This window comes from Trachurus trachurus (assembly GCF_905171665.1).
Source record: "Trachurus trachurus genome assembly, chromosome: 21".
In the NCBI taxonomy this organism is placed as follows: Eukaryota; Metazoa; Chordata; class Actinopteri; order Carangiformes; family Carangidae; genus Trachurus; species Trachurus trachurus.
Genome location: NC_139899.1, coordinates 25926417 through 25938444, shown reverse-complemented (window position 1 = coordinate 25938444; position 12028 = coordinate 25926417). Strand labels below are relative to the sequence as shown.

General features: G+C 43.1%; 2 protein-coding genes across 2 annotated transcripts in view; both read right to left on the bottom strand.

Annotated features, from left to right (window-relative positions):
* The window catches only part of pla1a (phospholipase A1 member A), a 119982-nt gene that overhangs the window by 23248 nt on the left and 84706 nt on the right, over positions 1-12028 (bottom strand). The window lies entirely within an intron of this gene.
* Positions 6675-11211, bottom strand: LOC311004680 (nucleotide-binding oligomerization domain-containing protein 1-like; the record flags this gene model as incomplete). The annotated part of the gene is made up of 7 exons (XM_083996851.1): positions 6675-6689; positions 7370-7449; positions 7576-7616; positions 8194-8598; positions 8705-8968; positions 9088-10717; positions 10824-11211. The coding sequence occupies 7 exons, from the start codon at positions 11209-11211 to the stop codon at positions 6675-6677; spliced, it is 2823 nt and encodes a 940-aa protein (XP_083852977.1).

Here is a 12028-nt window from a genome sequence, read left to right as displayed (position 1 = left end):
TGCTAAATGGCATTCAGCTGCTTCCAGCATTCACACGTATTTCCTTAAGGAAATACAATTTCTAGTCTTCTTTGTTCTTCTTTTTCCAAGGAAATCATACTTCCCATGGGTTCGAGCCTCAACTGGAGCAAAATGAACATTATAATGTCAACTGTTTTGTCTTCCTATTCTCCTGTTTGTTGCTCAGCATTGCCTAAATTTGCCAAAAATAGCCCAAACCCGACCCATCGCTGCGCAGCAGCTATAATTCCAATTTGAATTTTTAATTCAAAGTAAACTTCACCATGCAATAGAGAAGTGACAAACATAGAGCAGCACGCCAACCTGATTCCTGGCAGAGGCCGCCCTGTCGTCCATCTTGAATACAGACTCCACCTTTCAGAGACTGCAGCAGACATGAAAGCAAGGATTCTCCTGCCCGCTGATTGGACTCTGCATTGTCCAATCATTTTCAAAATAATACGAGAGTAAAACCATTGGTGTCTTAAGTGACAAGCTGTGTGGCTTGTTCACCTGTTTCATTCAGTCTTTTCTTTTTTTAATATAGTACACACAATTTTTAACATATAAATCTTTTCCACAAAAGTACAAAATTGACTTTGCAAATGTGTAAAAGTTTACAGTGGTTGGTTTATTAACATAACTGGCTCAAGATGTCTTGACTCTTGAGTCAGTTCCCCCCATGATAAAATAAATCTTGAATATAAAACATATAAAAATAATATAAAATATTTGAATTGCATTTCACCATTGCATAGTGGTTAGTGGTGTTGTTTTTGTTGCTCCTGAGCACCATTTAGAGAATTAATTTACACATATTTAAATGGATACGGTAATAATGCACAATATAATAAATATGGAGGGACTTCAGTCACAGGCCAGCCTGTAAGACAGACCCCCCCCCCCCCCCCCCCCTTTCCCCTGCTGTTAAACCGGCCTGTCCTCCCTTCCCATGAACCAGTCTGCCATCCAGTCCTCCCATTATGCTGGCCTGCTCTCCTTGCCTTTCCTCCCACCAGAAACTGCCTTCATCAACTCTTATTAACATTTCCATGTTTCTGACATTCTGTGTTATAAACTGTTTTCTTGTCTGTAACAACATCTATTGCACCTCTGCCCGTCCTGGGTGAGGGATCCCCAATTTTTCCCTGTTAAAAGGGTTTTCCGTGGAGTTTTTCCTCAGTCAATGTGAGGGTCTAAGGGCAGAGGATGTTGTTATGATGCCATGTAAAGCCCTTTGAGACAAACTGTTGTAAAAACGGGCTATACAAATAAAATTGCCTTGCCTTGTCTCTTCACACTTCAACATAATTTGAGCTCTCTAGAAAGACATGCGTCGCCCTCACAGAGAGCACTGATCAGAACTAAGCTGGCAGCAGTCCCTTTTCTTCGCACAATGTCAATCATGTCTCGTGCTCGTTCTGTTTTTATTTTAGGACCGAGTGACTGCGTTTCATCATCATTTATAACGCCATGTTCAAGAAGTTTATCTAGAAGCTGGTCTAGAACAGGTTCGGATACTCTGCATATAAACTCTCTGCGAACTAAGAGCAGCTTGTCCTCTGCTGGGAGGTTGTCCTCTGCTGCGATGCTGTCTTCTGCTGCGATGATCTTTTGTTCAGTTTCCTTCCTTGGACCTGGTAGAAAATTGAGTAAAAGACATTTGATTAATTTAATAAAAGGCCTTCTGTCTCTCTGTCGCGTGCTTTCTTACAGTTTTTTCCTAGATATAGGAGGTCTACTGCAATTTTTCAACATTTTTTATGACCTCTTCAGCAGCACAGCGTGGCCTAGCAGTAGCAAAAGCCTGCGTTGGTGGCTATTGCTAAGCTAATCAGATATGATGCCTCCCCTCTCATCGGACGACTGCCAGAAGCTTCTGCAGAAGATTGCTGTGCTTGAAACAAAACTTTGCTGTTTAGAAGTGAATGCAGAAGTAAATGGATTACTGTATATGGGAATGACACAACCCTACCATTATCTCACAGCAACGACCCAGAGCATGCTAATGCAGGGCTAAGGAGTGCTAGCAAAACTAGCCGGAACCTGGAGGACTCATCGCTTGCCCATAAATCAAAATCTGTAAGTCCTCCCTGGAATTCTCTCGGTGCTAAGCCAAAGAATAAATCACACTGCCGGGAAACGGGAGGGAGAACAACAGACAGAACACAGCGCCCAGAGATCTGTGATGCGACAGGCTGGCCAGCGCTTCCATCCAGACACAGCGCCTCATCAACCCCAGCGCCTAGCAAGAAGCCGTCGTGGACAGCTGTGAAAGGAAAGATCAGCAACAAACCTCCCCAACAACAGAGTTTGCCATTGGAGAATCGATTTGCGCCACTGTCTCAGGACCCTGAATCTCCATCTCAAAACCTGGATAAAACCTCACCTTCAGGCAACAGGGTGGCTGAAAGCGCCTTTAAAAAAGGCTACAGGGAAAGCTAAAGCCTGGGCCTCAGACTTGGATTGTGGGCGATATTGCTGTAAAAGATATGAATCGCATGCTCAGCAATAACACTAAAGTCCTCTGCTTTCCAAAAGACATGGTGTCTGACATAACAGAAAAATTTGCACATATTGTGGCCTCACATCCAACTGTTAGAACCTTTGTGCTTCACTTTGGGTCAAATGATGTGGCAAAACAGCAGTCTGAGGTGTTAAGAGATTACGTCACTGCTATGTTGAAAACTGTAAGCTCTGTGAAAGCCAAACTGTTCATCTCCGGACCCTTCCCAGTGGCCAAATCAGGAGATGAGACATTCAGCAGGCTGGGGGCTCTGAACAGGCTTCTTAGGTCTGAATGTGAAGCCTACCCTGTCCAATTTTAACATCTTCTGGGGACAACGACACCTTTTTAAGGCAGATGGGGTATGCCTTAACAAATCGGGAGTAAGATTGTTTGCCTCTAGCCTATTTAACTTCTTAAATCACCCATCTGCCCCCCCGCCTAGGACAAGAGCCAAGAGATAGCAGCGCAGGAAAAAGATACATACCACACCATCAAAACAACCTTGAGGAGGGAACAGCACTGCCTTCTTTGCATGGCAAAGGATCTCTACGCCCCTCAAACCCTCCAGCTCCTTTACCCCCCCAAACTCCACCCGGGTCAGACTCCCTTATCGCCATCTCTACTGACTCCCCCTTCTTGGAATTCAAACTTACACCTCGCCCTTCTCTCATCGTCCCTCCACCGGTTCCAAGACATCTAACACTGCTGCGTCCACCACCAACTCCCCCCTCCACGACTGCATCATCATTGTCTCTCTCCTCAGCCTGATAAGGTTGAAAAAGCTGACAATGTTGCTTGTGCTCAAACCACACAAGACTCAAACTGATATGTGAAGGGTCCAGGCTGCAAAGTCAAGGACACAGCCATTACTTCTCCCAGGACAAGTCGGGGCCCTTTATGCAAATAGCTGTTTTGATAGGTAATAGAAAAACAAAGGTAACTGTATGTGGTTCTGCAAATTTATCAAATTTAAAGTCCATTCCTTGTGAGCCACAGCCTATCATTGGGAGTCTGATAGATAACACTCCTAAGACATTGAATCTGTGTTTATTAAACACTAGGTCCTTGGCAGGGAAATCATTTTTAATCAATGATTTTATCACTGAAAACAAGCTTGATTTTATGTTTTTAACAGAAACTTGGTTAGATCAAAACAGCAGTGCAGCTGTTCTTATTGAGTCAACCACCCCCCAACTTCAGTTTTATGAGTGAGACTAGAGCACATAAGAAAGGAGGAGAGGTTGCTATTGTGTTTAATGGTTCACTCCAATGTGAACGACTATCTTTTGGGAATTTTGCTTCGTTTGAATATGTGGCTCTTCTGCTAAAATCCTCCTCTCGAGTCATATTCATTAATGTTTATAGGCCACCGAAATACTGTGCTAACTTCTTTGATGATAAAGCACCTTGAGTTGTCTTGTTGCGGAAATGTGCTATACAAATAAACTTGCCTTGCCTTTGTCTACATCAGCACCTGTTCTGTAAATCATTTTACTCAAGTTCAGAAACCAAAAATGAGAAATGGACATGTTATATTTTTTGGTCTGTCCCTTGTGACACTATGACAGGCTGCCAGCTGCTGTCAATCCAACCCAGGAGGAGGTTGACTACTTACTGGCTGGCTTCAGGATTTGATGGAGGTCTTTGTGAGTAGAAATAATTCATTCTAGTCCTTGCTTCTCAACACTGACTTCTCATGGCTTCAGTCCTGCTAATTAGATTTTTTCAGCTGACTCATTATAAACACACTGACCCTGAAGCTCCATGGCCGTTAAATATGAATGAAAATGTGTTATAAAGTGGACTGTAGAATAAAAGCAGACTGAAGGCGACCAAGAATAAGGCACACTTGATTAATCAGGAGCTATTACTCTTTTCCTGAGTGCTGTTTTCTATTCTACCATCAGGTGAAGTGACGCTGCAGGTGGACGAAGACTTTACCAGTCAGGTCGACTTCACGCTCCCAGACAACTGTGTGTGTTTGGTCTCGGACAGTTATCATCATCTCCTCTGTGTTTAAGGGCAGGCGGATCTCAAATGTTGGGTGGTAATTTGGACCAAAATCCAGGTCAAATTGTTCTCTCTGAAAACCAGTAACACCAATGTCAGTCTCTCTGTGGTATCAGAAGTATGTTGAACAATAAAAACCTACTATTTGAAATACTCACGTTAGGTTGTATTTTACAGGCCTGTGTACATTGGACAGTGTAAAATTGATCTTTCATGAGTCTGCATTTGGAAGGTGCCTCGATGTAGTGTGCATTTCGCTGTTTCACGCTCAGCTGAAGAATAAAGAGAACATTTTGATTTCTGGGCTGGATGAACAGGATGATATGAGACAAGGACTTTCCTTGTAATGCAGTGTTAATTCATATTTAGTTTTTGTCAATTTAACTGGGTGAGTAACTGGGTTTTACAAATTTTACAATAAAAAAATTCACTTTGCACTGACAGTGAAGCTGTAACATGTCATTAAACTTTACCTCTTCCAGAGGGATGTTTCTTGGCAGGAGAAACACATTGAGGCACTGCCTCTGCGTTTTTGGGTTCGGTGGTCGCAGAAACAGCAGAATCTGGCTGCTAATCAGTTTCCTGTTCTTCCATAACCTCCATAACACATCAAAAGGCCAGACTAGGCCAACACGAGAGAAATGAGGGACCTTGACAATCACGTGAGTGTCTGTGATTTCCTGTGGTTTGAGGAAGCATGTTCCACCATCAGAGATGTGGATGACGGACAGCCGGCCTTCAGAGAGCAGATCTGAGAAAACACATGGTGCTGAATGTCAGGTTTCTCTGTGAAGGCTCTGGCCTCCACGTTTAAACATTATGGCTTAAAGCATCTACAAAGAGTTATGTATTAATATTGATATTGTATTCTTCTTTATCAGAACAATAAGACTGATATTGTTTACTAAGCACTACAAACATGATATTATCATATCCTTTTATCAACATGTTGGAAAAAATTCATTGGATAGAAAGTAAGTTATAACATAATAGCATGTGAGTGGACACATGCTTTCATTTTATTGCTTTATCAATTATATTTTTACTGGTGGCTTCTTAATGATGTTTGTTAGTCATTTTGTTGTTGATATTTAATCAGCTGCGGTGGTAAAATGTACAAATCTGACAAAAGGTCTGAGCGGCCATAGAGCCATGCATTAGTGAGAGCCATGTTAACCAACTGAGCATAAAGACTGACCATAAACCTCAGTACGCTTGAGTTCTTAAAGACCCTCTCCCATGAAAATCGTGTTTTTCGTGCTTTTCACATGTTCCTGTGGCATTTTTCTTGTGTTAGAGGACATATCAGCAGAAAAGGAAGTGCAAAATTGCATTTCTGAGTTTTTCTGCCTTCAAATTGCTGTGAACCAATGGCAGACACAAACTGGCAGTTTCAGGGAGACTGGAGCTGACGTGTCACAGCTCCAGGGGAGGGCACTAGTGCTACAAGCTCCCGCCCCGCTCTGCATCTGGCTCAGAGGTGAAAGGCTTGACAGCTCGGTGTAGCTGTCAAGATATAACAGGTATAGCTCACCTGGTAGAGCAGCTTGCACTGTGAGCAAGGCCTACAGTCCAGTCTGGGATTGAATCCCAGTGTGCAGTTTTACGCTAAACACGCTGAATCGGTAATTGTACAATGTCCAGCTGTCAGCGAGCGAGGGGGTGGCTGGGCGGGTGCAGAGCAGTGCAGTCTCCGCCCACCCTCCAGAGGTGCATTGCTAATGAGCTGCTGGTGCTGTGCAGAAGGAGAGCCCTGGGAAATGGCACAGGTTTTGTGATTTTGGCTAAAAACTTCATAATAACAATTTAAAGACCACAGAGAATGTTTTAAAATAACCAAAAAGGGTCGCGGGAGGGGGACTTTAATGTGCCACGTGTCTGTTTCTTGACCTATACACAGTGTGGGTGTAGAGCTGACACTAGAGGACATCACACAAACACAGTCATTTTCTTACCATCATCTGCTTCACAATGTGGGAGGTGAAGCCGACAGACGGCACCCCTGTGACAATTGATATCAAACAGCGGCCCGGCAGCTATCTTGCCCTCTGATTGGAGGAGGCTCTCATCCCACTGGACGGTCCTGTAGTGTAGCTCTGCCTTCTGAACCACGACAAATATTAGTTCTGTCAAAGCACATTGAAACGTGCCTGGGCTAGGACACCTGAACCTGTTGGACAAGAAAGGAGCGCAATATATAAAACTTGAGATCTAACAGTAACACGCTGAGCTTCAAGCAATCACTGGACTGGACCATCAAAATAGTGGACTGCACATGGTCATAAATGGTGTTCTGTGTTTTTATAATATGATTACCTGTATGAGACCCGTGTATATTCAGTTTGCTGTTGAGGCATGAATCTTATTGGGGGCTGCGTCTGATCAGAAAGGAAGGTATAATGAGGGCAAAACACGGCCTGACTCTGCAGTGTCTTCACCTGTACAAAGGGGTGGAGAGATATCCATAACAGGAGAGTGTTGAATTCTTTGAATGTTTCATTTTCATGTCCTGCTGTGTGCTTAAAAAACAGAGTAGTTGTGCGCACATCCAGTCCTATTTTAGGCCAGGTGCCGGATAGTCATAGGATCAGAGAAAAAGGAAAAAGAGAATATCTGCACACAGGATTAAGGCTCCCATATGTTTATTGGGTAAATGCAACGTTTCGAACAAAAGTGGTCTTCCTCAGGCAACTAGAGGTTAGTAGTTGCCTAGTTGCCTGAGGAAGACCACTTTTGCTCGAAACGTTGCATTTATCCAATAAACATATGGGAACCTTAATCCAATGTGTGTGGATATTCTCCTTTTCCTTTTTTCTGATGTGTGCTTATCTGTGTGGTCTTTCCTGTCACCTTCCCCAGCTTTGTGTCCTCCTCGGGTATGTTCACCTTTATGTCCACTGTTGTTTGCTCCATTTTGAGATCAGAGTCACCTGTGGGGTGGAGAAACACCTCAGATGTCAGGATTAGGTATTTACTGTCAGATTTGAGTCAGAGAGCATCAGCAGGGTCCAGCAGCAGCTCAAAGCCTCTCGAGGAGACACTGTTTCAGTACTCACATGTTGTATCTGCGGAAGCTTTAATCACCTTGTCGTTGGCACTGTAGGAACAAACACAACCACAAGAGTTAGGAAGTGAGAAGAGAGTAATCAGGTTTTGTTTCAGTTAGCTTCATAAAGCAACAGTCCATTTACCCAAGCTGTGAGATAGAAGGTGGATCATTCAGGACGCTCATCATTTTACTCTCTTCGTGTGAGCCCTCTTCCAGCTTCATTTGGATTTCTTCGAGGTCTTTAAACCAGGTTGGAAATAAGCTCTGCAATGCTGGACGGAAACTCAGGCGTGTTTCAGCCTCATAGCATTCCAAATGGAAGTAAAGTTGTACCAGGAAATCGCACTGATTATTCCTTGTGAGATCATTATCCATGTTTGTGTCATAAAAAGGGAAAGTTTTGTATCTGCACACTGATGATAACATCTCCAGGGCCATCTGTCCTGTCTGGTGTTCTCTCTCTACTGCTGCACGGAACAGATCCCAAAAGAAGTTGGATAGTTCTGAGACTGGAGAGCTCGAAGGAAAACTGAAAACGACAGGTTTAGCATGACGTTAGTAGCAGAAAAAAAAAATCCTACTTTAAAAAAGTTAATACAAAAACAGCAAAAGGACAAGAGTTTACCTGAGCTGTGAGATATAAGGCAGACAGTCCAGGAGTATCACTTCACTGCCTTTATGCAGCCAGCCTGATAACACCACTTGTTTCTTCTCTGGCTGGAGCTGCAGCACTTGCAGGAGGATCTGGGGGTTTCTCTCTGAGAGGTCTATGAACCACACTGCAGGAGTTGTCTGGGCAATTGAGCTGATAACCAGAAGAGCACTGAGGTTGTTCTCTGCATCGTCAGAGCACAGGTCCAGTAGGAAATCACACCATTTCTCCTGAAGTGGTAATGTTTTGTATGTGCACACTGATGATAACGGCTCCAGGATCTCTAATCCTGTCTGTCGTTGTCTCTCTGCTGCTGCACTGAACAGATTCCCAAAGAACAGGGTCTCTTCTATGGGATCTGATGGTGGACGCACAAAACTAAAAAGATGAAAAAGACTTTATTTTCATCATTTTACTCTCTTCATGTGAATTTACTTAGCAGGATTTTAATTTCAACGAAAACAAAAAAACAAAAGCTACATACGTGAGACAGCTGATGTGCGGTAAAGCCTTGAAGAGGAACTCGAACAGACTTTGGCAGACCGGTGCTGGCCCGTCCCAGTAGAGGCACACAGTAACCTTCGATGTGATCTCCTGCATGATGCTTGCAGCTCTCTCAAACAGCTTTCTTTTGCCCTGAACTGGAAGGTGCAACCGATTCCCATCGAGGCCAAGTAAGCTGATGTAGTCCATCTGCCCCTCACTGAGAAGGAAATTCTTCCACAGCTGCCGTGGCAACGGGTCACGCCTAAGAAGAACATGAAGACCATTTCTCCATTATAAAAGTAATCAACAATTAAGGATAATTAACATTATATTCCCAATCTTTAGCATAATTAAAAGAAAAAACATGCAGCCGGCCCGTACCATTGGACATTTCTGAGGCATCCAAAGAGGCTTCTCATTCCTTGTTCTGAAACTGTGACCTCTGCGAGGTTCAGATGTATTTTCCTCTCCTTCGACTGACTGACCACATAAGCCACAGCACAGCAAGAGTAGGGATCAAGACTCTGTTCACTGAGATCTAGATAGTAGTCGAGTTTGGCCAGAAGGCAGATGCATGCTTCAGGACACTGGGACTCATACAGGCACTGGCATAAGAAGAGTATGTCCACATTTGGCCCGCTGTCATCATCAGCCTTATCTTTCTCATGAGGAAGAAGAAATGTGTTTAGAACTTCCTTAAGGAACCAGTCAGATGTATTCTTCAGTTCCTCTTTTGGAACGAGCCACTTCATCAAAGTTGGGTTCCTCTCATTCAACAGTTTGCACATGAAAGGGATCAGATGCTTCATGTGTTCCATCTCCTCAGTCAGACACTGCTGAAGAACACCCTTCACTTTTTCTGGATTCTTCAACAGCCACACTGCTGCAAAAAACTCCTGCATTGTGTAATAGAGAAAGGCATACATGGTACGGCTCACAGTAGGGGTGACTTGGATATTAAGTTGTTTTAGGAAGGGAAGGACAGCGCTATCTTTGTCGGGCGGTTCTGTCAAGTTCACAGTTTTTCTTTGGGTTGCATTAAAAGCAACCTCCGCCAAAGACAGTATTTCCATCCTCTTGCTGTTGATATAGGAATCCAGATCTCTAGTTTTGTTTTTGCCGCTATTCTTTTGAAGGCAAAAACGAACAATATTGATGTATACATCTGTTACAGTGCTCAGCTGTGGAGTGTCTTCTGATGAAAAGCAGGCAGCCACCATCACTGCATACATTGGGACATGGCAAAGAGCTAACAACTCCAAGTTGCTTGACACTTTACTCTGCTGTTCGCCCAGTGTTGCAGACAGATATGTCTTTATGGACAGCTCACTGAAGCCTTTCACTTCTGCTCTGAAAAAGTCCCCTGGACACACCTCGTCTTCATCTTCTGGTCTGCAAGTTATGATGATTTTTGCATCAGGCAGCAGGTCTTTCTCTACAAGTCTCTTCACCAACACTGACGAGAGATCTGTGATTCCATCGAAAATTATTGTAACATTGTCCGAGTTCCTCTGAATATCTTCTAAGACTTCCTGCATGCCTTCATCTGGTACACTGTACAGACTGAGAAGCTCCTCCAAGCTCACGCTCATCATGAAGCTGGACTTTTCTCTCATGTCAAAGTAAAACATGTAATTCACTTGTGTGCTGTCACTTTCTGCCCAAAGGTTCAACATCTGCAGAGAGAGTGCTGTCTTGCCCGTACCAGCTTTACCGACCACGAGGATGTCTCTATCTACTCTCAGCAGGTCATGGGGGGAGATTTCTGTTCTGACTTCAGGGATGTACGTCCTTAGCTTTTTGGGGCGAATCAACTTGCTTTTCTTGCTCTTCAAATACTTTATTTTAGTTGGAGAAACATTCCCTTCTGAGTCTATTACCAGTGGTGTGTATGACAGATCAGGCTTGTAGCTTTCATTAAATAAATATTTGTTTGCCGTCCAAAATTCATTTGATATTCTCACTGCATGTGACTTCAGTTTTGCCTGATATCTGTAGCAGGGCCTTGAGCCTGAAACAAAAATGAGTAAATAGGTAAATAAATAAACTGTGAATGCAACACATATGTGATGAACAGTATGTGGTAAATTATCAATCAGAAATCTGAATCAAAATACCTTGTAGGTTGCTGACAAACATTTGTGTGTCTTCCTTGAAGGAAAAACAGCTGATCCAGATGTTCAGGTCAAATTTCGTGGCCTCAGTAGAAGGTCCACTCTTGTCAGGAAAGAGGGATGTCCTCCCTGAGGTCCTCTTCCTTGTCATGTCAATAATCCTGAGAAACTCATAACAAGCTGCTTCCCCTTTTTTCACCACCATGTCCAGTATTGTTCTGTTTTTAACAAAGTCATCACGTTCCTCCTGTACTCTACAGACGTCCTCAGCAGTGAAAACCTCCTTCTGATACAAGTTGTCAACAATAACAGAGATATTCTTCAATTCTCTCACAAGGTGAACTCTGGCCAGCAGGATGTACTCTAAGGCAGACTGTCCTGAACCTGCCATGTTATCTGTATGTTGTGTACACAGACCCAACTTCAATGATCTGAAAAAGAAGATAGAAAACATAAAATGTTTGCAATGCATTACCTCTGATCCAAAAGCAAAATGAGAGAAGGTAGGAGTTGATGATGCATTTCTCTGACCAGCAGTCCAAGAGACAACATTTCTTTTGGCATTTTAGACAAGAAAAAGTATTCGCTGATAAGGTTGCAGACTGCTGCATTCACATGGAATCCGGTGATCACCTGTTGTGCGTCGTATGCACCCTTGCTGTGAAAAGCACAGGGAGCACACTTATGCCGCTCACTGTTCGAAAAGTGAAGCAATTCGCCTCAATATCACAAACAAACGCAGGGGGGGATGCTGTCTCGTGATTTAATTATTTGTTAAGGGGACAGAGAAGAGCAGGTTAGTCACACTCGTTAAAACTCTTCTAAAGAGTGTAAACAACCAATGTTTTTCTCAACACAAAATCCTTGTAAAACGTAATTCGTAACGAACACAAACCAATACCTTTCTGTATGTCATGTTGTGAAATGTACCCCAGCTATAATTACAAAATGAAACAGAATTTTTGAGCAAGTTAAAATGTATTTGACGTGGCGTTTCACAAGGCTAATGGCCTCAAAGGCTAAATAACATGCTCTCTCCATCTTGTTTTTAAATATGACATTTTTTCACGCTGCTTAATAATAAAATGAAATGTAATACATATATCCACTGTTGACTAAGTTATTCTTTTGGCAGACCCAGTATGTGCACCCCCCAGTAACTTTTACTAGGAAAGTGCCACATATATGAAATTCACTCTATTTACACA